Source organism: Acipenser ruthenus, chromosome 49 (genome assembly GCF_902713425.1).
Source record: "Acipenser ruthenus chromosome 49, fAciRut3.2 maternal haplotype, whole genome shotgun sequence".
NCBI lineage: Eukaryota > Metazoa > Chordata > Actinopteri > Acipenseriformes > Acipenseridae > Acipenser > Acipenser ruthenus.
In genome coordinates this window covers 8,699,566-8,723,011 of record NC_081237.1, presented here as the reverse complement: position 1 = coordinate 8,723,011, position 23,446 = coordinate 8,699,566, and the positions used below count along the sequence as shown (strand labels likewise).

At 50.5% G+C, this 23,446-nt stretch overlaps 3 protein-coding genes across 3 annotated transcripts; 1 reads left to right on the top strand and 2 right to left on the bottom strand.

Annotated features, from left to right (window-relative positions):
* Window positions 1-730: 730 nt before the first annotated feature.
* LOC131721874 (forkhead box protein L2-like) lies at window positions 731-3,232 on the bottom strand. Its single transcript, XM_059015135.1, has 2 exons — window positions 2,586-3,232; window positions 731-1,370 (listed from the first exon to the last, which is right to left on the bottom strand). The coding sequence occupies exons 1-2, from the start codon at window positions 2,943-2,945 to the stop codon at window positions 1,050-1,052; spliced, it is 681 nt and encodes a 226-aa protein (XP_058871118.1). The 5' UTR covers window positions 2,946-3,232; the 3' UTR covers window positions 731-1,049.
* A 1,891-nt stretch (window positions 3,233-5,123) lies between these two features.
* Window positions 5,124-15,328, bottom strand: LOC117401208 (E3 SUMO-protein ligase PIAS4-A). Its single transcript, XM_059015004.1, has 11 exons — window positions 15,217-15,328; window positions 13,368-13,821; window positions 13,156-13,240; window positions 12,559-12,600; window positions 12,372-12,462; window positions 11,721-11,843; window positions 11,436-11,541; window positions 11,196-11,269; window positions 9,804-9,964; window positions 7,733-7,881; window positions 5,124-7,542 (listed from the first exon to the last, which is right to left on the bottom strand). Exons 1-11 carry the CDS (start codon window positions 15,241-15,243, stop codon window positions 7,325-7,327), a joined length of 1,530 nt encoding a protein of 509 aa, XP_058870987.1. The 5' UTR covers window positions 15,244-15,328; the 3' UTR covers window positions 5,124-7,324.
* A 1,083-nt stretch (window positions 15,329-16,411) lies between these two features.
* LOC117966151 (dual specificity mitogen-activated protein kinase kinase 2) lies at window positions 16,412-23,184 on the top strand. The gene is made up of 12 exons (XM_034911636.2): window positions 16,412-16,733; window positions 17,401-17,517; window positions 18,352-18,562; window positions 18,712-18,858; window positions 19,076-19,153; window positions 19,832-19,883; window positions 21,046-21,170; window positions 21,670-21,883; window positions 22,192-22,256; window positions 22,354-22,415; window positions 22,793-22,838; window positions 23,039-23,184. Exons 2-12 carry the CDS (start codon window positions 17,420-17,422, stop codon window positions 23,147-23,149), a joined length of 1,209 nt encoding a protein of 402 aa, XP_034767527.1. The 5' UTR covers window positions 16,412-16,733; window positions 17,401-17,419; the 3' UTR covers window positions 23,150-23,184.
* The last annotated feature ends 262 nt before the right edge of the window (window positions 23,185-23,446 follow it).

Here is a 23,446-nt window from a genome sequence, read left to right as displayed (position 1 = left end):
AATGCTTCCCTATGTTTACCAGACCTCTCTGTGCTTTACAATGCTTCCCTATGCTTTACCAGACCTCTCTGTGCTTTACAATGTTTCCCTATGCTTTACCACACCTCTCTGTGCTTTACAATGCTTCCCTATGCTTTACCAGACCTCTCTGTGCTTTACAATGCTTCCCTATGCTTTACCAGACCTCTCTGTGCTTTACAATGCTTCCCTATGCTTTACCAGACCTCTCTGTGCTTTACAATGCTTCCCTATGCTTTACCAGACCTCTCTGTGCTTTACAATGCTTCCCTATGCTTTACCAGACCTCTCTGTGCTTTACAATGCTTCCCTATGCTTTACCAGACCTCTCTGTGCTTTACAATGCTTCCCTATGCTTTACCAGACCTCTCTGTGCTTTACAATGCTTCCCTATGCTTTACCAGACCTCTCTGTGCTTTACAATGCTTCCTCTTCATGAGGTAACACGTTCCTCCTAACCGGCCCTCCTCTCTGCTCTCTGCTCGCTCGTCCTGCAGTATTAGCAGATTACTGTGTGATAATCTTCCTATTTTTCGAAACTGCTTGTGGATTTTCCGGCTGATCTCATGGGCTTAGCAGCAAAACCAGCTTTGTGGCCCCCGCTCAGCCGCTAGAGCTGGGATTGAGAGCTGGGATTGAGAGCTGGGATTGGCTCCACGGCGCACCAGGTCTTTATTAGCTGGTAAATAGGGCAGCGTGGGGGGGATAATCACAGGACAGAAAAAATAATGCACAGTTTCAGTTTGATTCAATTCTATTGTTTTTATTTTACATTGTGCAACAACGCAAGCCCCTCTGCAATAGAAAGCTGTGCTCTGGTCCTGGTGAGCGCTCGCTGCTCAGCCCCTCCCCTCCTGCCGCACCCTGCCTTCGAACCCGGGCTGGAGGCTGCAGCGCCTCGGGGCTCTGTCCCTGTACGGGAGTGTCTGCAGTGGGGCTGGCTTGTATCGCCCCTGTAGGAATGTCTGCAGAGCCTCTAGAGCAGTACCGGTGTAGCCCCCTGTGTTGGTGCAGCGATGCCTGCACAGCTCCTATAGGAAGGCCTGCGTGGGGCCGGGCCTGTGCACAGACGGGATCCCCCAGCTCCAGTACAGGCGGCTGGGGGGGCAGGGCAGGCAGCACCAGCAGGGCGGGAGGTGCAGTGGGAGAGGGAGGGGGTACCCCAGCCCCCCCGTGGCCCTGCGGATGCGTCTGCGGGCCCGGCGGCGCTGGTAGTCTCCCTGGCTGAAGTGCTGGTAGTTGGCCGGGTGGATGGCCCAGTAGTGGCCCTTGCCGTTGTCGCTGCGGCCGGCCTTCACAAAGCACTCGTTCAGGGACAGGTTGTGCCGCACGCTGTTGCGCCAGTTCTTATCCTGAGAGAGAAAGAGAGAGCGGGAGGGAGGGAGAGAGAGAGAGAGAGAGATGTTACTACTGCACCTTGCATGCACACCTACACGACCCAAACAGGGCTCTCTCACACAGCATTAACAAACACACACACACACCTACACGACCCAAACAGGGCTCTCTCACACAGCATTAACACAAACACACACACACCTACACGACTCAAACAGGGCTCTCTCACACAGCATTAACACACACACACACACACACCTACACGACCCAAACAGGGCTTTCTCACACAGCATTAACACAAACACACACACACACCTACACGACCCAAACAGGGCTCTCTCACACAGCATTAACAAACACACACACACCTACACGACCCAAACAGGGCTCTCTCACACAGCATTAACACAAACACACACACACACCTACACGACCCAAACAGGGCTCTCTCACACAGCATTAACACACACACACACACCTACACGACCCAAACAGGGCTCTCTCACACAGCATTAACACAAACACACACACACCTACACGACCCAAACAGGGCTCTCTCACACAGCATTAACACAAACACACACACACCTACACGACTCAAACAGGGCTCTCTCACACAGCATTAACAAACACACACACACCTACACGACTCAAACAGGGCTCTCTCACACAGCATTAACACACACACACACACACACCTACACGACCCAAACAGGGCTCTCTCACACAGCATTAACACAAACACACACACACACCTACACGACCCAAACAGGGCTCTCTCACACAGCATTAACAAACACACACACACACACCTACACGACCCAAACAGGGCTCTCTCACACAGCATTAACACAAACACACACACACACACACCTACACGACTCAAACAGGGCTCTCTCACACAGCATTAACACACACACACACACACACACCTACACGACCCAAACAGGGCTCTCTCACACAGCATTAACACACACACACACACACACACACCTACACGACCCAAACAGGGCTCTCTCACACAGCATTAACACAAACACACACACACACACACCTACACGACTCAAACAGGGCTCTCTCACACAGCATTAACACACACACACACACACACCTACACGACTCAAACAGGGCTCACCCCAGTCATTGTGCACACACATTGAGCCAGCGAGCCAGGAGCCGGGACAGTGGGGGAGCTCAGTTCAAACACGTTCCTGAAGTGTGCTCGCTACCTTGCTTCTGAAGTGAGAGTGCTTGTTCATGATCCACTGGTAGATGTCACCGAGCAGCAGCTTCTTGTCCTCGGACTCCAGGATCGCCATGGCGATGAGAGCGATGTAGGACTGCGCTGGCTTGTCGTGCCTCTCCCCCTGCTGCTCCTCCGAGGGACCCCCGTCTCCCCGCTCTGGAGGGGGGCTTCGGGCCGGGCTGGCGCTGGGGCCGGGGGAGGGTTTCAGCGTCTCTCTTCCCAGCGCCTCCCCCTCCTGTTCTTTATTTGAACCTGTGTTCTTGCCCTTGTCGTAGAGCAGGTAGTCGATGGTGAAGCCCAGACCCAGCTGCTCCCTGCCGCTGCTGTTACAAGTACCGTCCATCCCCCCTCTGAGACAGGTCTGCTGGTACTGTATTGAATTAGCTGCTCTCAGATCCCCAGTACAGCACTGAGTTCTCTACACTACACTGTATTGAATAGGCTGGCTCTCAGATCCCCAGTACAGCACTGAGTTCTCTATACTACACTGTATTGAATTAGCTGGCTCTCAGATCCCCAGTACAGCACTTAGTTCTCTATACTAGACTGTATTGAATTAGCTGGCTCTCAGATCCCCAGTACAGCACTGAGTTCTCTATACTAGACTGTATTGAATTAGCTGTCTCTCAGATCCCCAGTACAGCACTGAGTTCTCTATACTAGACTGTATTGAATTAGCTGTCTCTCAGATCCCCAGTACAGCACTGAGTTCTCTATACTAGACTGTATTGAATTAGCTGGCTCTCAGATCCCCAGTACAGCACTGAGTTCTCTATACTAGACTGTATTGAATTAGCTGGCTCTCAGATCCCCAGTACAGCACTGAGTTCTCTATACTAGACTGTATTGAATTAGCTGCCTCTCAGATCCCCAGTACAGCACTGAGTTCTCTATACTAGACTGTATTGAATTAGCTGGCTCTCAGATCCCCAGTACAGCACTGAGTTCTCTACACTAGACTGTATTGAATTAGCTGCCTCTCAGATCCCCAGTACAGCACTGAGTTCTGTCGCCTCGACGGTATTGAATTTGCTTTGCGTTCTCTGTTGCACCCTCCTTCTCTACATCACTCTCAGCTTCGCTATCCCGGTCTGCTGAGACTCCTGCCCCCCCATATATAAATACACCCCCCATCTCGCCCCACCCAGTGCAGGACAGGGAGTGTCTGGGGTTAGAGGACAACCCTCACACACTTTGTAAACTTGAATTTTGAAAAGGAGAGAGGGATGGAGGGGGGTAGTGTGTGTGTGGGGGGGGGGGGGGGGTATTTAATTCCCTCGGAGTGAAATCAGATGGGGGGGGGGGGGGATTACGGAGGGAGGTGTGTCAGAGCCCTGGAATATGGTGGGACAATTAACTTGGATTAAGAGCCGTTTGCAGCCTGCTGCTGGAGATGAGAGGAGGATTGGGGGGCTAATCTCAGTCAACAGGAAGATCAGCAGGCAAACAGATTTACTGTGCCATTGTGTGTGTGTGTGTGTGACTCGTTCTAAGCGTGCCAGTGTCTGTGTGTCACTCGTTCTAAGCGTGCCAGTGTCTGTGTGTCACTCGTTCTAAGCGTGCCAGTGTGTGTGTGTGACTCGTTCTAAGCGTGCCAGTGTGTGTGTGTGTGTGACTCGTTCTAAGCGTGCCAGTGTGTGTGTGTGACTCGTTCTAAGCGTGCCAGTGTGTCTGTGTGTGACTCGTTCTAAGCTTGCCAGTGTGTGTGTGTGTGACTCGTTCTAAGCATGCCAGTGTCTGTGTGTCACTCGTTCTAAGCGTGCCAGTGTGTGTGTTTGTGTCTGCCCTGACATGCACTTCAAGATTAGGTCAGCCAGGGTGTCCTCAGCTCACCGCGCACCAGCGCCCCCTGTAGTCTGGCCGGGCGCCTGCGGGCTTGCCTGTAAGATGCCCGGAGCTGCGTTGTCCTCCGACGCTGTAGCTCTGAGGTGGCTGCACGGTGAGTCTGCAGTGTGAGAAGAAGTGGTCGGCTTCGGAGGACAGCGTGTGTTCGTCTTCTCGCTCCCGAGTCAGCGCAGGGGTGGTAGCGGTGAGCCGAGCTTAAATAATAATTGGATATCCTAAATTGGGAGTAAATAATAATTGGCAAAAAATGAGTAAAACATCGATAAACACAAGAAAAAAAAGTGTGAATCAATAAAAAAATTGCGCAAGTGACTTTTGAAAAACCCTGAAACATGAGATTAGGGCCCTTTTCTTAAAAGACGTATATTCATTATTTATACCTTTCTGTGAGCTGCCCCCAGTAATGTGCTCCCTGCCTTAAAAACATTAATTTTAAAACCTGGGGACTGCACCTTTAACTACCAGAGCTCCTTGAGGCAGTATGCCCTCTGGTGGCAGCCTTCAGGCACTGCCCCTGCTTCAATAACAGCCCTGCAGACGTGGTGGAGGTGCTGATGAAACGCAATGGAGCCCACAGGGGTACAGTTTCATCACTTTATATAACTTGTTTGGACTGGAAGTACTGCATTTCAAATCAAGTAAAACTAAGAAGAAATCAAAAGGCATAAGACACAAATTGATAAAATATTTTTTATTATTTTTTAATTTTTATTAATATGAACATATAAAAAAAACAAAAACACACACACAACTAGACACGAAAGCGGGGATGAAAGCGGGGTTTAGTGTTGGGGCAGGGAGCCGGGGGGGGGGGGGGGGGGGGGGGGCTGTTTTATAAGACATATCGTAACTCATCAAAAAGCCTTATTTTTGTACATCACCACATTATGCTACTAATCTGTTGCTCATTAATTAAAATGTACCCGGGTTTCACTGCAAAAAAAAAAAAAAAAATTAAATAAAGAATAAATTAAAATTAAAAAAAAGAAAAAAGTACATAAAAAAAGGTTGCCGCCGTTTTTCCAGTTGTGTTTTTCCAGGTGTGTTTTTCCAGTGTGCTCAGAGAAAATGGTCAAACTGACTGAAGCCGCGATCTGTAGCTATTTAAGAATCGCAAACCCACTTGAGATGCTGAATGTACATTCGGGACTTCAGAGCGGGATGAAGAGCATCCACTACAGAGACATCGCCTGCGTCCCGGGAAAAAACAAGCCCTGAAAACACACAGGTGTGGGGAGGGGGTCCTCGTCCGGGCTGACTCCTCTCAGCAGGAGCAACACAGCCTGTCTGTCATGGATTTTATTATGTATTATTTTAATTTAAACAGACATTTCACTCCACTGGGACATCCATGGAGAAATACATCATCATAATAATAATAATAATAATAATAATAATAATAATAATAATAATAGAAAAAATAAACTTGTATTATTATTTTAGTTACCTGAAATATTCCATTTGTGGCTCTCTCATTCCCTCTCTCATTCTGCACATGACCCTGTGAATGAAGCGCTCACACACCCAGCCGCCCTGCTCCTGCACTCACACTGCACACAAGAAACATCATCAGCTTCCCCTGCTGCACGCCGGCCAGGTGAACAAACTGCAAACTCGCAATGACGTTGTTCAGAAGGATCCAAGCAAAAGACAAAATATCGACAGGCTAAGCAAAACCTGCTACCTGACACACCAGTCTCTAAACGACCCCTGCCAAGCTCTGAACACGCACGCACGCACGCACGCACGCACGCACGCACGCACGCACGCACGCACGCACTCGCTAAGAGCTTTAATTGTTTCTTGCCTGTACCGTATGAGAGACTAGATGAAATCGCTGCCCAATCTATATTTATTTATTTAAACCCTAACCCTACCTTGTATCTGTTCCAAACGAATACAACACTAGACTAGAATCGCAGCGTGGTGTATTTCCTTACCCTTCTTCCTGTCTCTATAATGACTTTACACTGGTAAGAAGGACAAGGAGAAACAACACAAGACTGGATGTTTGGAACCCCCCCCCCCCCCCGATTTCTGTACAAATTCCAGCGAGTGTGAAGCAGCAGCAGGTTGGGAGCAACGTTCCTGGAGGCAATGAGGCAGGATTCCAGGGAGAAGAGCGAACTACAAGACCATGGAAAGAAAAACTAAATAATAATCCATTGTGGAAACTGTCCTGGAGTTCGTTTGGTTTCTCCGTTCTCAAGCAGCAAGACTAGAAATAAAAGCATTAGTATTATTATTATTATTATTATTATTATTATTATTGTTTACAAGCCATGTATCTTAAAATTACTAGGGATCTTTTGAGGTAGTTAACAGTTTCTCAGAAAAAAAATGTTGTGTTTTGTTTTTTTTGTTTATTTCTTTTTTACAAACATCAATAATTATTTTGTTCCGGAATCCGCACCCCGGGGTCCCCCTTTCACCCCCTCATCGAATCGGGGCTCCCCAATCCACCCCCGCGCCCCCCAAACAAGCGCTCCACAAAACCTGTGCGCTCCACAAAGCCTCTGCTCCCGGACTGGCTCTGTGTGCCGAACCCAGCCTATACAAATCAAACAGGTTCACTTTATACAAGAAAAAAAACAAACATTAAATCAGCTGTCCCTTGAACCAGCCTCTTGATCCCCCCCACCTCGCTACCCCCCCAGCCCAAGACAAGCAGCTGCAGGGGGGCAGCAGGGCTCCTGTGTAGAAGCAGCCTGGGGGGTTGCCTGCGCCAGTCTCTACACTTCGCAAGGAGTGCTTCTCTGAGGTCTGTCTGTCACGTGATCAGAGCGGGGATTCTCCTCCCCCCCCCCCCCCCCCAGTCCTCCGGTTTTAAAATCCCCAGCCCAGAGCCCCCTCTTCCACTGGAGTGGGGGGGTGGGGTCAGTACGCCGTGACCAGGTCCTTGTCATAGGCGTAGCGCCCTCGCTTGGGCGCCGGCCTCTCCTCACTCTCCTCGGAGTCGCCCTCGCTGTCCTCCTCCTCCTCCTCCTCCTCCGTGGAGGAGTCCTGGGTCAGGTCCACCACCGCGCCCGGCCCGCCCACGCCGCCCTGGCTGCCGCTGCTGTGCGCAGGGGAGTGGCCGTTCACTTCGGGGGAGCCTGCGGGGGAAACGAGACAGGGGGCTGAGAGCAGGGACTGCATCGTTTGATTTATTCTATTATTTAACATTGTATTCCTGTGAGCTGCAAACAGCTGGTTTACAAAGGTGTTGCAGTGCAATGGGAGTCTTATTCCCACGCCTGGGTTCACATGCAGGAGGTCCCTTCTGTACCCCCTCAGCCCCCTCACCGATCTGCATCACTGGGTACTCCGGTGTGTTGCTCCTCTCCCGATCCCGGTCCCGCACCTTCTCCTCTCGGATCGGACGCCAGGAGCCGTCAGCCAGGTACTCTATCTCCTCCACATCCTCCGTCTTCTTCAGGAGCTCCCACAGCAGCCTGCGTTACACACAGAACAGAGTCTAAACCACAGAGTGAAGAACTACAGAACAACACAGAGTCTAAACCACACAGTGAAGAACAACACAGAGTCTAAACCACAGAGTGAAGAACTACAGAACACCACAGAGTCAAAACCACAGAGTGAAGAACTACAGAACACCACAGAGTCTAAACCACAGAGTGAAGAAGTACAGAACACCACAGAGTCTAAACCACAGAGTGAAGAACTACAGAACACCACAGAGTCTAAACCACAGAGTGAAGAACTACAGAACACCACAGAGTCTAAACCACAGAGTGAAGAACTACAGAACAACAAAGAGTCTAAACCACAGAGTGAAGAACTACAGAACACCACAGAGTCTAAACCACAGAGTGAAGAACTACAGAACAACACAGAGTCTAAACCACAGAGTGAAGAACTACAGAACACCACAGAGTCTAAACCACAGAGTGAAGAACTACAGAACAACAGAGTCTAAACCACAGAGTGAAGAACTACAGAACACCACAGAGTCTAAACCAGAGTGAAGAACTACAGAACACCACAGAGTCTAAACCACAGAGTGAAGAAGTACAGAACAACACAGAGTCTAAACCACAGAGTGAAGAACTACAGAACACCACAGAGTCTAAACCACAGAGTGAAGAACTACAGAACAACACAGAGTGAAGAACCACAGAGTGAAGAACTACAGAACACCACAGAGTCTAAACCACAGAGTGAAGAACTACAGAACACCACAGAGTCTAAACCACAGAGTGAAGAACTACAGAACACCACAGAGTCTAAACCACAGAGTGAAGAACTACAGAACAACAGAGAGTCTAAACCACAGAGTGAAGAACTACAGAACACCACAGAGTCTAAACCACAGAGTGAAGAACTACAGAACAACACAGAGTCTAAACCACACAGTGAAGAACTACAGAACACCAGAGTCTAAACCACAGAGTGAAGAACTACAGAACACCACAGAGTCTAAACCACAGAGTGAAGAACTACAGAACAACAGAGTCTAAACCACAGAGTGAAGAACCACAGAACACCACAGAGTCTAAACCACAGAGTGAAGAACTACAGAACAACACAGAGTCTAAACCACAGAGTGAAGAACTACAGAACACCACAGAGTCTAAACCACAGAGTGAAGAACTACAGAACACCACAGAGTCTAAACCACAGAGTGAAGAACTACAGAACACCACAGAGTCTAAACCACAGAGTGAAGAACTACAGAACACCACAGAGTCTAAACCACAGAGTGAAGAACTACAGAACACCACAGAGTCTAAACCACAGAGTGAAGAACCACAGAACACCACAGAGTCTAAACCACAGAGTGAAGAACTACAGAACACCACAGAGTCTAAACCACAGAGTGAAGAACTACAGAACACCACAGAGTCTAAACCACAGAGTGAAGAACTACAGAACACCACAGAGTCTAAACCACAGAGTGAAGAACTACAGAACACCACAGAGTCTAAACCACAGAGTGAAGAACTACAGAACACCACAGAGTCTAAACCACAGAGTGAAGAACTACAGAACACCACAGAGTCTAAACCACAGAGTGAAGAAGTACAGAACACCACAGAGTCTAAACCACAGAGTGAAGAACTACAGAACACCACAGAGTCTAAACCACAGAGTGAAGAACTACAGAACACCACAGAGTCTAAACCACAGAGTGAAGAAGTACAGAACACCACAGAGTCTAAACCACAGAGTGAAGAACTACAGAACACCACAGAGTCTAAACCACAGAGTGAAGAACTACAGAACACCACAGAGTCTAAACCACAGAGTGAAGAACTACAGAACAACACAGAGTCTAAACCACAGAGTGAAGAACTACAGCTACTATCTGTGGAATATAACATCATAATAGTGAGGCAGCGAGAGACAGACGTACCCGTCTATGATGAGCAGCTCGAAGGAGGCCGGCTTGTCACACACAGGGCAGGTCCAGGTGGGTTTCTTCTCGTTCATCTGCAGGAAGAACACACCGTCGAAGCACTGGAGATGTGCGCAGGTCAGGGCGCGGCAGGGCACGGCCAGGCGCATCTTCACCAGCTGAGAGACAGAGAGAACACTTATTAAACAAGGAGCGACGTTTGCTTCCCTTCTCTCCACACACCTAGAGGGAGGAATCTTACCTAGTGCGGGCAATCATGGTCTTACTTTCTGCTTATCTAACCAGGAACGGGCTACTTGTGTCTCAATCTGCGCTGCTTTGCCTTTCTGGGAGACACTGGGGTTACAGTGAACCCCCCAGAGGGACCAGACAGGCAGCTTCTTCACATCCCCGTGGACTGACAGGCAGGTAAGCGTTCACAGTGTTGTAACTAGGGCCCTGCCAAACTCCCGGTCCATTTTCGTAAAATCTTAATTTCAGGGTTTCAGTAATTTGAATCTACATGAAATTGATGTTAAAACAACATGTCGTCAAACAATAAAATGGAGAACATTTAAAAAGCACGGGACTGACAAAAGCAGAAACACTGAAAGAAAATGAAACTGAAATCCAGAGGATTGATAACGTTTCTGTTATTGAAAAATAAAATATGAAATAAAAAATAAAATAAAACACGGCTCTCTCTGCACCCACAGAGATTGCTGGAATTGAAACAAGCAGGAGCCTGTAACAGTACACCCACCTTCATTGGATTTGAGTGCAGGGTAAAAGAACACAGAAACAGACCAGATTTCACGGTGCAGAATGAATTCCGCAGTCCGCGTCACATGTTTCACGGTGCAGAATGAATTCCGCAGTCCGCGTCACATGTTTCACGGTGCAGAATGAATTCCGCAGTCCGCGTCACATGTTTCACGGTGCAGAATGAATTCCGCAGTCCGCGTCACATGTTTCACGGTGCAGAATGAATTCCGCAGTCCGCGTCACATGTTTCACGGTGCAGAATGAATTCCGCAGTCCGCGTCACATGTTTCACGGTGCAGAATGAATTCCGCAGTCCGCGTCACATGTTTCACGGTGCAGAATGAATTCCGCAGTCCGCGTCACATGTTTCACGGTGCAGAATGAATTCCGCAGTCCGGGTCACATGTTTCACGGCTGTGAAACAGGTAGTGCCCTAGTTATAACCCATGCTTCAACTGCCTCACCTACTGTTAGAGTTATTAACAGTACCTTTGTGGTCCTTATCGTGTTATTTCAGGGTCTGTATATTTTTCAGTTGTGGTGCTTTCTTGAGCAGCTGGTCACAATATCGATGAGGGTATTTAGGAGAGATTGTGAACACGACAGACAGACAGACGGAGACAGACAGAATGAGTAACAGCTTACCGGACACATGAGCGACACTCTCAGCCCCGTCGTTGCGATCTCGCTGTCTGGGTCGTACCGCAGTTTCTCTTGAACTAAATCGAAGGGAAAATAATAATAATAATAATAATAATAATAATAATAATAATAATAACGAGAATGGGAATTCAAACGAATAAGCAGATAGAAAGAGGCGATCTTTAACCAGCACTAAATGCAATCTGCAAAGCTTCTACTGGAGAGTTTGTGTTCAGGACTCACTGATTTCCCGGCACTGCTCTGGGCTCTTCACTGAAAAGCGCTTCATCATGGCAAACAACTCTTCTGACGTCAACACCTGCACCAGATCCAGAGCCACACAGTACCTCTGTGGAGAGAAGGAGGAGGGAGGGGAGGAGCGAGGGTCACACCGAGGCACTGAATTTAGCCGTCATGGATGCAACAGCAGCAGTATACTGAGATTGGGATTTGGGGTTAGCGGGGTACAGTCAAGGGGGGAGGTGACAGTGATTGATCACTCAGTCCCGGTTCACTCTAGTTAATTACCTTGCCGTAGTTGCCCCAGGTGACCACGAGCCTGTTGGTTGCCGTTGACAGGTATGACGTGATGTTGACGGGTCGGCAGGGGCGGCGAGGCTCCACCCCCGGCTTGTTGGAGGGGTAGTAACCCTGCGTGGACAGAGGGGGGCATTACTGAGCACACGCAGACACAGGACAGTCAGCACATCATAGGCGTGTGGAGGGAACGACTCCATCAACCATCTCCCAACACAGCACACAATCAGCGCAGAAGGGACCCCCGTTATCACTGAAGACCCCCCACACCCCAGTGTAAACTACAGTCCAATTTACTGTCAACCAAGAGCAAACAAACTGTGAACTATTGCAATGTAAAGTGATTCAGGGATGGAAATAAGACCCCAACCCACCCCATCGCATAGCAGTTTGATCCGCTCCTGGTTTTACAGTACTACGAGTTTAATAAGACGCACCTGAGCTTGTTACCTGTACAAACTGCGGCTGATCAAGCTCGCATCAAGACCTGGAATGGTGCGAGACTGCTACGCACCAGGATGGGAATAAGACCCAAGGTTCAGAAAAGGTCTGAATTGTAACATTCAAATCTCGAATCAGGACCCAGCTCTTGTCACACTTCGTGTCAATGCCGATGCACCCTCCTGAACCCGTGCTGCTTACCGGTACGTGGCAGTAACTGTGGTTCACTTTGATCGCGATGTTGGGGGGGTACTGGTCTTCCTGAACACCACTGGTGTCTGCGTAGCAGAGCCTGAAAAGACAACGAAGGACTCGGATCATCCACAGCTACTAACACAACGTCAAAAAAATAAACAAAGAGTTACACAGAAAACACGGTTCCACTCACCTTAGCACCACCTGAACCGATTTGAGCCCAGTGTACAGCTCCCTAAGAAGAAGAAAATAAAGAGAGAGAGACTGGAATCCCATCGTTTCAAAACAACAGGGTCAGAAAAAGAATGTGTAATCTGTAGTGCAATGCATTCCCCCTCTGTGTGAACAACAAGGCACTCGTGGTGAAGAGTAAACATGGGTCTTCCTCTCTCAGAGTGCGGATTCTCCAGCAGTTTCTTTCTCTGGTACTGCCGCATACCTCGTGATGCTGGAGGTTGTGGATCTACTCCAGTTAGCAGCTGCACAGGAAGCTAGCGCTCTGCAGCTGCACTGTGCCTCTGAAGCCTGTGCAACAACCAGGAGGCTTTGAGGACACTTTCTGGAAACGTACGTTGTTGCAGGACACATCTTTGAAGCAAATGTCACGATTTGAATCGCTCAAGATACAACAACTAAACCAATCTTAAAATTCAAAGCTACTTTAAAATCCCTTTGAAAACGTCCCCTACAGAGGGTTGCTTGAGAAGATGCCAGGGCCAGTGGCCTGGTGTCCCAGGGGCTCCGCATCACAGCCCTGCCCTGCTGGAGCCACCCACAGCGGCCCGGTTACCTGGAGTTCCTGATCCGCTCCACCTGGGCCTTGCTCAGCTCGAACGTACACGGAGTGTCCTGCAGCTTCTCGCTATTCTGTGGGACTGGGGGGGGGGGGGGGCAGAGACGTGATTAGTGATGATAAACAGAACCCTGGTATGTGAATACAAAAACATTAATTGTCAAAAAAATACATGTTTTCCCCCCCTCCTCCCCCCCTCTCTCTCTCACCGAGCTCTGTGGGCGGCAGCAGTACTTCCAGGGTCTGGTAGAAGGGGAGGCTGGCTAGCTTGACACTGCCTGCAGGCTGCCTGCTCTGAGGGGGCTTGTCCAGACCGTTGAGGTAGGAGCCCACCTGGGACCGTGCCCCGGATCGCAGAGAGGAGGAGGAGGAGGAGGAGGACGAGGACGAGTTGGGGGAGGGGGAGGAGTGGTAGCCCGTCCGAGAGCCCCCCACCCCCAGCCCCACAGGCACAGCCGTCGCTGCCACCGCCGCCCTGGCTGCCTTCTTGGGGAAGCGAGACTCGTAGAGCTGCCGGATCTCCCGCAGCAGCTCGGGGCTGCACTCCCCCTGAACCAGCCTCAGAGCCCGGCTCACCAGGTCCTGCTTCAGCCCGCTCTTACTGCGTCCCACGGAGGAGAGCAGAGTCTGCAGGTCCAGCACACGGAAACTCTTCACCATGTTCTGAGAGGAGGCAAGGACACGAGAGAGAGAGAGAGAGACGGGTGAGGCAAGCTTCAAGTCGGGTCGGTACTTGCCAGTAAGCAGTAGCACCACTTCTATATTCCAAACTTGCACGGGCACTTCCGCAATATTGTAGACTAGCCAGAAATACGATCTGACGTGCATGTAGAGATGGTTTTGACAGTTGACGCTACCTGCATGATTCCAATCTGTTTTTTTTTTACTGTATACACTGTCGGACTATGATACCTGGAATGCATGCAGCGTTACGATCTCGTAGGCATGAAGATTTACCACCGGAGCTCCCTGTGGAAGTTATTTTGACCAGAGCTGTGTTTTGTTTGTAGGGTAACCCGTAGGGCAGAACCACGTCGTTTGTACAGCAGTGGCTTTGCCGCGTTCGTTCAGAACCTTCACGCGTTTAAACTTGAGCATTCCATCAACCAACTGTCAATCGTACAAAAAAAAAACGTTTTTTTTTAGATTTATTACATTAAAAATAAATTACTGTAACAGAAAAAAAAAAAAAAACCTTTTACTTCAACAGAAATTCAAATATTCTATAAAAAGAAATAGTTTCGTTGTGGCAGCGGTTTCAAATCCAATTGAAGCGGACAGCGGGGTATTCTTTCTTTGCTAGTTCTCTTAACCGAGTTTAAAGTTTTCAAATAGAAAATCAACTCAACAGTCTGAATCACACCCCGTTATTTTCATAACCGTCTTGCTGCAGCCTAACCGCGTCTGTTTACAAAACAGTGTAACTCGCATGACTGTGAAGACGTCTTTACATGAATGTCTTGTGAGGAAAGTGAAACTCGCTGCGCGAACGCGTTTATGTCGTCTTGTCATTGCTCTCGTATTAGCTGCACGATATCGATGCGATTTCACCTGCCATGGTCTCCTGAGTGTCAAACTGCGCATCTGCTTGCACGTACGATCTGATTAGCAGTGTGAAAGTGAAACGCCACTGCCCCGAACAATACACACCATACCGGAGCTTCACTACCGGTACCATGACACCACGGCAGAATGAATGCACTGCCTGTTCACTTTTACTCTGTTAGGTCCACAAGCACGGCCGTGCCCGCTGGTAAGTGCTATTAAAACAGGAATCCTGTTTTCTGCGCCGCTTCTCTCTCATGAGGAATGTTTTTTTTGGTTTTTTTAATACTTGCGGTTGTATCTCCATCATCATTCATTTTAACCATAACGCGCTCTGCCTCCCGGTGGCCCGAGCAGCAGGTTTGCCCGGGTTTCAGTAACGCCTGTCAGATCTGCCCCTATCCCCCTCCCGCGGCCCGGACCCCCGGTCCCCCGGACCCCCGGACCCCCGGACCCCCGGTCCACCCTCTCCCCGCCAGCTCGCCCAGCTCGCCCGGATCGCGCTGTACTTGCCATCGCCTCCACTAGCTCCGCCGCCATCTTCCTGCAGCAGCCCCGCGAGAGCCAAAACTAAGAGAACGCAGCGGGCCTCCAATGAGAGGCCGCCGGGTCACGTGTCGGTCCCCCCCTTAACCAATCGGAGGTCGGAGTGGTCACGGGGCTCCGCCTGAAAGGGGCGTGTCGCTGGAAGACTCGCCTCTTAAAGAGACAGCACACCTTCAAACCGGGTCGCACGCCTCCACCGGCACGACCAGGCAACCAGGCCCAAAGTGTCGGGAAAATACCAACGAGCGCATCTATTCGACAGGACCGGGTCTGCTTCACACGATAACCCCGAGCACTGTGTAAAAACAAAGTCTTTCGCCGCTGGTCACTGACAGACACTTTTTTTTGTGAACACTTGCTGTGAGCATGAGGCTGGTCAGCTCCCTTCTGTGCAGGCCTGATCCAGTCCGGGTTTTCACTCCAACCGGACCCTAGAAAAAGATTATAATTATTTTTTAAAAAACCCCGTTTCCCAGTCTGAGGTTTGGGAGAGTAATGTTCCCATCCTGTCGGCAGCCTTGTGGGGTTGTCCATGGGTGCTATATTTCAAATTCAGGGAAGCAGCACAGGTTCACTGTGTGGATTTAGGACCTGGTTGTAACAAACACCTGGACTGGATTCTAGCCCTCCGGACCGGAGTTGCACTGTCTCTGTGAATTATTATTATTATTATTTTATTATTATTTATTTCTTAGCAGACGCCCTTATCCAGGGCGACTTACACTCGTAAGCAAACACCACACAATCACCATTGATTGTCTTTCGAACTTCTGTGTGGATGTTGCATCATGGGCTAGAACTGGCTCTGGCGGGCGGGAGGGTTTAGTAATAAAATCGGTTTATTAAAGATACTTATTAACAGAGGTCTTAGACCTCTCATGAGAATAACAACTATATTTACTGTATGCACTCCTGGAGGCTGGTGAACAAGGTCAATTACAGAGCATTGCTTTTTTTAGGAGTTTTAGATGTTATTGCAAACCTGACAGCGTCTGTCATCTGGAAGAGGGGCGACAGGCTGTGATGTCCTTTGAATACATTGCGCTGCACTGAGAGACCCGAGAGCATTTAGAAACACCAGGGGGGTCATTCGGCCCAAACAGTCCATTCCTCTCCCGGCCACAAGGAGTCGCTGTTGAGGCAAAGCCGGCCCTCGACTCTCGCGAGATCTGTTGCGAAAAGTGTGTGTTTGTTTGTGTGGGTGGTTGCGAGATCTCGCGATATTCCGAGGGACCCCTCCTGTAGTTCTGCACTGCCGCTTCCTGAAACTAGAGAGACAGTGGAGCGCTGCACGAACCGGGACCAGAAACGAACCCCGAGAGCCGAGCCGAGCCGAGCCAGTACGACACCACACCCAGCCCGACGCTGTGGGGGAGACCCGCCGCCGTGCACCCCCGCTCGATCCTGACACAGGCCGCCTAGCCTCGGGCTCGAGTACCTCTTCCCCCCCGGGCCAGATCCGCCAGGCCAGGGCCTCTGTCTGGGTAACAACACGGATACCGTTCTGTTTAGAATAAATTTTTTTTGTTTCGTTTTTTTTTTTTTTTAATAAGTAAGAACTGCTTAGTGTATTTTTGTTTAAGCATAAAACAACACGAAAAAAACGAACAAAAAAAAGACTACAAGTCGTGATAGCATCATTTTGTTTTTCGAAACACGATTTAATTAAAAAAAAAAAATCATATATATATATTTTTTTAAAAGGGCGTTTCTGTGAAAAACAGTAAATACTATTGTGTGGTGAAGAGGTCTGTTTATTTACAAAGTAGATTTTGTGAAATAAGATAAAAAAAAAAATAATAATAATTACAGTTAAAATTCCTTCTCGTGCCGGGACGCCTTCTTTTTCAGCAGCGCGTGTTCGAGTCGCGCATTCAGGAGCTCGCTGTCGGGCGCGCGTGTTTATTTATTTTTTTGGGGGGGTTGGGGGGGGTTGACTGACCCCGGTCAAGCTGCAGAAAAAACAAGTACAAGTGATAAATAAGACTAGCACTGTGTTATTAATATTGCACCAAATACAGACTGAGCTTAAGAGAGAAGCAGAGTCGACGATTTGGTTCATTTTCCGGATCCACGAGAATTTACAAAAAAATCTGCAGCATCGATTTAATAACAAAGTAATATATATATATCTATCTATAATACGAGAAGCCCCGGACTTGTTGCCGAGATGCCTGCGAAGAGGAAGCCGGTACCCCCGGCCTTAAACATCACGCCTTCAGCGGGGGAGGGAATGCCTCCCACAACCTCGATCGAAGCCGCTTCGGAGTGAGTGTGTCTGCATTTACTGATATTATTCAGCCTGGCAGGGCCAGCCTGCAGGTGTGTACAGTGTGTGTCTGGGTCTGTATTGGGGGGGTGTGCACTGACCCCCCCTCCCTGACAGGGCTAGCCTGGAGGTGTGTACAGTGTGTGTCTGGGTCTGTATTGGGGGTGTGTGCACTGACCCCCCCTCCCTGGCAGGGCCAGCCTGCAGGTGTGTACAGTGTGTGTCTGGGTCTGTATTGGGGGTGTGTGCACTGACCCCCCCCCCCCCCTCCCTGACAGGGCTAGCCTGCAGGTGTGTACAGTGTGTGTCTGGGTCTGTATTGGGGGGGGTGTGCACTGACCCCCCCCTCCCTGGCAGGGCCAGCCTGCAGGTGTGTACAGTGTGTGTCTGGGTCTGTATTGGGGGGGTGTGCACTGACCCCCCCTCCCTGGCAGGGCTAGCCTGGAGGTGTGTACAGTGTGTGTCTGGGTCTGTATTGGGGGTGTGTGCACTGACCCCCCCTCCCTGGCAGGGCTAGCCTGGAGGTGTGTACAGTGTGTGTCTGGGTCTGTATTGGGGGGGTGTGCACTGACCTCCCCCCCCTCCCTGGCAGGGCCAGCCTGCAGGTGTGTACAGTGTGTGTCTGGGTCTGTATTGGGGGGGTGTGCACTGACCCCCCCCCCTCCCTGGCAGGGCTAGCCTGCAGGTGTGTACAGTGTGTGTCTGGGTCTGTATTGGGGGTGTGTGCACTGACCCCCCCCCCTCCCTGGCAGGGCTAGCCTGCAGGTGTGTACAGTGTGTGTCTGGGTCTGTATTGGGGGTGTGTGCACTGACCCCCCCCCCCTCCCTGGCAGGGCTAACCTGGAGGCCCTGCAGAAGAAGCTGGAGGAGCTGGACCTGGACGAGCAGCAGAAGAAGCGTCTCGAGGCGTTCCTCACGCAGAAGGCCAAGGTGGGCGAGCTGAAGGACGACGACTTCCACCGGATCTGCGAGCTCGGAGCCGGCAACGGGGGCGTGGTCACCAAGGTGCGGCACAAGCCCTCGGGGCTCGTCATGGCCAGGAAGGTAAGAGGAGGCCGCTGAGTCGGGGGGGGGGGGGCGGGGGGGGTGTCTGCCTCTGTGTGTCTACCTCTGTGTGTGTGTGTGTGTGGGTGTGGGTGTGGGTGTGTGGGTGTGTGTTTGGGAAGCTGATTCCCTGTCCCTCTCCTCCTCAGCTGATCCACCTGGAGATCAAGCCTGCGATCCGGAACCAGATCATCCGGGAGCTGCAGGTGCTGCACGAGTGCAACTCCCCCTACATCGTGGGCTTCTACGGGGCCTTCTACAGCGACGGGGAGATCAGCATCTGCATGGAGCACATGGTGAGCCAGGGGCCGCAGCACGTCAAACAGAGCCTTCCTGTTCACTCTACCAAACGCTGACCACTGCTGTGAAAGCTTTTCAACCCTCCGTCGAAGGAGGCGGCTATTGGAGCTCATGTTTGACTTCTTTTTTCTTTTAATTTTTTAATTTTCTTTTTTATATATATATCTATTCCCGCGTTCTCTAACGTTCCCGGCTGGATTCCTTCCTCTGTAGGACGGTGGCTCTCTGGATCAGGTCCTGAAGGAAGCCAGGAGAATCCCGGAGGAGATCCTTGGAAAAGTCAGCATAGCGGTAAGAATTCCCTGTTGGGAAGAGAGAGAGTGTTTCAGCAGCAGCATGGAGAGAGCAGGGCGACTCGGGTTTGAGGAGACACAAGCCGGCAGAGCGGTTTTGCTTTAAGTTAATTGCAGGTACAGTAGTAGGGTGCAGCCAGCACTTCAGTTGCAGAGATTTGCATTGTGAAACTGTCCAGTGATTAGTGGTCAGGTGGTTCAGTTTATAATTGGCACCTGTGTGTGTGTCTGTCTCTGTCTTCATCAGTGTGTGCTGGCCGGGGTGTGTCTGCCTGTGTGTGTGTCTGTCTCTGTCTTCATCAGCGTGTGCTGGCCGGGGTGTGTCTGCCTGTGTGTGTGTCTGTCTCTGTCTTCATCAGTGTGTGCTGGCCGGGGTGTATCTGCCTGTGTGTGTGTCTGTCTCTGTCTTCATCAGTGTGTGCTGGCCGGGGTGTGTCTGCCTGTGTGTGTGTCTGTCTCTGTCTTCATCAGTGTGTGCTGGCCGAGGTGTATCTGCCTGTGTGTGTGTCTGTCTCTGTCTTCATCAGTGTGTGCTGGCCGGGGTGTGTCTGCCTGTGTGTGTGTCTGTCTCTGTCTTCATCAGTGTGTGCTAATAACTGAGGATTTGAACAGAAAAAGAATTAATTCAAATTGTGTAATTTTCTTATTGAAAACAGCATCGCTTTTTTCCTTGCAGGTTCTCCGAGGCCTGGCCTATCTCAGGGAGAAGCATCAGATCATGCACAGAGGTGAGCGAGCCCCACTGCTGTGCGCTCTCGCTCGCTCGCCAAACTGTATCAGAGATACAGACAGAATCCAAAATGAGTTAAACTGCTCCCAGACTGAAGCCTGCCGCTCCCATTTAAATACTCAGTCAGGACCGAAACAGTCATTTTTACAAAATACACCTTTCACAAAGTACCCTTCTGTTGATGATTTTAAACAAGGGCAGTGTTTAGTGAATCTGCTCTGAACTGACTGATCGCACTCCCCATGGCACGAGGCAGTCTCACCCGAGTCTGCGGGCTCGCTATCAGGAGGAGAACCATGCATTTAACTGTGGAGCCGATTGCTCAAACTCCTGGTAAAACTGGGGGTAGTTGTGAAACCCTGGACTGGGGGCGGGACTAGCGTGATGTTTCTCGCTATGCGCGTGCGTGTGTGCGTGTGCGTGCGTGCGTGTGCGTGCGCTACATCCGCATCCTCAGAGTCCCTGCAGCTTTAAGGCCTGCTCGCTGTGCCTCGCCCTCCCCTGCCTGCAGTGCTGTGTGACGGAGGCAGGGCAGTGTTGCAGTGACTGAGCTCTTAATTACAGACTGACTCTCTCTGCGCTCATTACAGAAGTGACTACACACTGACCGCGCCCAGGGCTCACCCTGCGCCAGTTCCCGTCCCTGCCCCCCTCTCTCTCGCTCTCTCTCTGCACAGAGAAAGGAATCGTCTCTCCCAGTCTTCCCCTGCACTTCACTGGCAAGCACAATAACAATAATAATAATAATGATAATAATAATAATAATGATAATAATAATAATAATAATAATGATAAAAGTCATGATCCGCAGCTTGCATCTTTTTTGTTTTGTTTTGTTGTAAGTTCAGAAGTGACACTTGCGTCCTGAATTGGGACGGTAAAGCTGACTGTCCCAAGCGAAGGGGTTGATCTGATGAGCTGGAGCCGTGCTGGGATGAGCAGCCGCTGGACTGTTAGAACATTTCAGCTGGGGCCTTCGTCCGTGTAATGCATGTCTGTAAGAGGCTGTCTCTAAACGAGCGGAGAGCGTGTGCGTTTCATTCTCGCGCACACTCTGCTTTTGTGCAAGAAAAAAAAAATGACTTGATTCGAGGTAGCCACCGAACCCTTGGAAGCATCTGATTTCCTCTCTCTCTCTCTCACTCTCTCTCTCTCTCTAGATGTGAAGCCCTCCAATATCCTGGTGAACTCTCGCGGGGAGATCAAGCTGTGTGATTTCGGGGTGAGCGGCCAGCTCATCGACTCCATGGCCAACTCCTTCGTCGGGACCAGGTCCTACATGTCTGTGAGTAAACGGGGCCGGGCCGGGCTGGGCAGAACCAGACAGGCAGGGGTATTGCACCGGGGATTCAGAGGAGAGAGGGGGAGGAGGGAGCTCGCACTGTCACAGAGTAGAGAGAGGTGGCATTGCATTGTAACAGAGACAGCGCTGGAGGAGAGAGCTGTGCATGTCTGCTTTACTGAGGGGAGGGGTTGGAAGCAGCCTTGAAAACCATATTGGAGATCGTGCTGGAGAGTCGAGGGTGGAAAAAATATCAGACTTCCATTGTATTCTGTGAAGAGGAGGGGGAGTGTGACGCTGTCAATGGGACCCTCTGTGACGTGTGTGTATATAGTTGTAAGGGCAGCAGGATTTGGGATTCCAGTCTATTATAATATCTGATCCAGCAGCAGCCTGCGTTGCCCTGTGTCGGAGGGGCGGAGTGCTGTAGAAGGCAGGGTTCAGGGGTTGTGTACAGATTGATGTATGGACTGGTGTATTGATTGATCACCTCGCTGTGCAGCCGGAGCGCCTGCAGGGGACGCACTACTCCGTGCAGTCGGACGTGTGGAGCATGGGCCTGTCCCTGGTGGAGCTGTCGATCGGGCGCTACCCCATCCCCCCGCCCGACGCCCGCGAGCTGGAGGCCGTGTTCGGCAGGTCGGTGGGGGCCGGAGCCGATGGGGCTCCCCCCAGCACCTCCCCCAGACCCAGACCCCCCGGCAGGCCTGTGAGCGGTGAGTGACGCACACACAACGAGGGGCTAGGAACTCGCACAGCTGCACGCACACTGATTTGGGGTAGTTGGTCTGAAGCCCAGTTCAATACAGTGCGCCTGCCCTGTGAATGCATCCACAGCTCCTATTGTAGAAATGCCTAAAGAAGCCTCATACATTCAGTTGCAGGCGTCTATGGTTGGAATCAGTACGTATCTGGTAGTATTTACAGTGAGTTAGTTGAGCTGCAGTCTGCTCTCTCTACCTGCGCAGTGCCTGATCGCCACGTGTTGAGAATCTCTGACCAGCTCTTGTGTTTGATTCTTCAGGCCACGGGATAGACAGCCGCCCCGCCATGGCGATATTCGAGCTGCTGGATTACATCGTCAATGAGGTCGGTACTTTTCAGCGAGGCTTTGAGTGTTGCTGCTCGACTCCACGTAGCTTTTAATAATATCGCTGTTCCTTCTTCGTTCTCTCGTTTCTCGCAGCCTCCTCCCAAACTGCCACACGGAGTCTTCACCCCAGAATTCCAGGAGTTCGTCACCAAATGGTGAGTCTGCAATCGGCCAGTTTACCCTGGTGAGCTTCCGTCACACCTGCAGCAGCTGGGAGTGGGGGTGGGGGGTTGTGCATTCCAAAGCATTCTGTAGTTAGGTTTGCTCATCTGTGGACACACACACACACACACACACACGCCTGTTTGCATTGTGTGGAAGGACTCTGCATTGTCTCCCATGCAGTGCAGATTTCCACAGAGGCAGCAGCACAGTAGTGACGGTCGCAGGGTCTGAAGTAAATGCTGCTGTGTGATGTAGGTCCGGAAGGGACTGTCAGCGTTTCCTCTGGGGATTGTGCTCCAGTAATGGAATTGAATGTTTGTATTTGTACACACAGGGACAGTAATATATTTTTTTTACATTTTTTCAGCCTCATCAAGAATCCTGCAGAGAGGGCTGACCTGAAGATGCTGGTGGTGAGTGTGTGAAGAACCGCACGTTACAGCCGGTCACAGGCCAACATACAGGCAGCGTTTTCACTTCTAAACTTCTATGACTAGACAAATAACACACATTCTCTTCTTTCTTCTCTCTCTCTCTCTCTCTCTCTCTCTCTCTCTCTCTCTCTCTCTCTCTCTCTCTCTCTCTCTCTCTCTCTCTCTCTGTCTCTCTGCAGAACCACACATTCATCAAGCGCTCCGAGGTGGAGGAGGTTGACTTTGCCGGCTGGATGTGTAAAACGATGGGACTGAACCAGCCCAGCACCCCGACCCGCACTGCAGTGTAGAGGGACAGCAAGCCGGGCACGGGAGGGAGGGAGGGAGGGAGGGAGGGAGGGAGGCGCTGAGCTGCCCTGTGTCTGTCTGTCTGTCTGTCTGTCTGTCTGTCTGTACAGCGCTAGGATCCACCGCTCCTCCTCGTTGCTCCTCCCTGACCCCAGCAAGCGGCTCATTCTTTTTCTTTCATTCTTTTTTTCAGGCAGTCGAAAAAAATCAAAAATTAAAATCATTAAATTTATAAAGTTTCTTTCAGCGGCTCTAAATTCAGCAGCGTTTTTGAAATAGTTACGGGTGATTCAGCTGTA

Excerpts from the sequence above, each read along its gene's own strand:
- LOC131721874 (XM_059015135.1), bottom strand. The coding sequence starts at position 2,945 with ATGGACGGTACTTGTAACAGCAGCGGCAGGGAGCAGCTGGGTCTGGGC. Across the intron at positions 1,371-2,585 it reads ACTCTCACTTCAGAAGCAAG|GATAAGAACTGGCGCAACAG; the intron begins GTAGCGAGCACA and ends TTTCTCTCTCAG.
- LOC117401208 (XM_059015004.1), bottom strand. The coding sequence starts at position 15,243 with ATGGCGGCGGAGCTAGTGGAGGCGATG. Across the intron at positions 13,822-15,216 it reads CGGAGCTAGTGGAGGCGATG|AACATGGTGAAGAGTTTCCG; the intron begins GCAAGTACAGCG and ends GCCTCCTCTCAG. Across the intron at positions 9,965-11,195 it reads GAGTGTCGCTCATGTGTCCG|CTGGTGAAGATGCGCCTGGC; the intron begins GTAAGCTGTTAC and ends TCTGTCTCTCAG.
- LOC117966151 (XM_034911636.2), top strand. The coding sequence starts at position 17,420 with ATGCCTGCGAAGAGGAAGCCGGTACCCCCGGCCTTAAACATCACGCCT. Across the intron at positions 19,884-21,045 it reads GCATCAGATCATGCACAGAG|ATGTGAAGCCCTCCAATATC; the intron begins GTGAGCGAGCCC and ends CTCTCTCTCTAG. Across the intron at positions 21,171-21,669 it reads GGACCAGGTCCTACATGTCT|CCGGAGCGCCTGCAGGGGAC; the intron begins GTGAGTAAACGG and ends CTCGCTGTGCAG.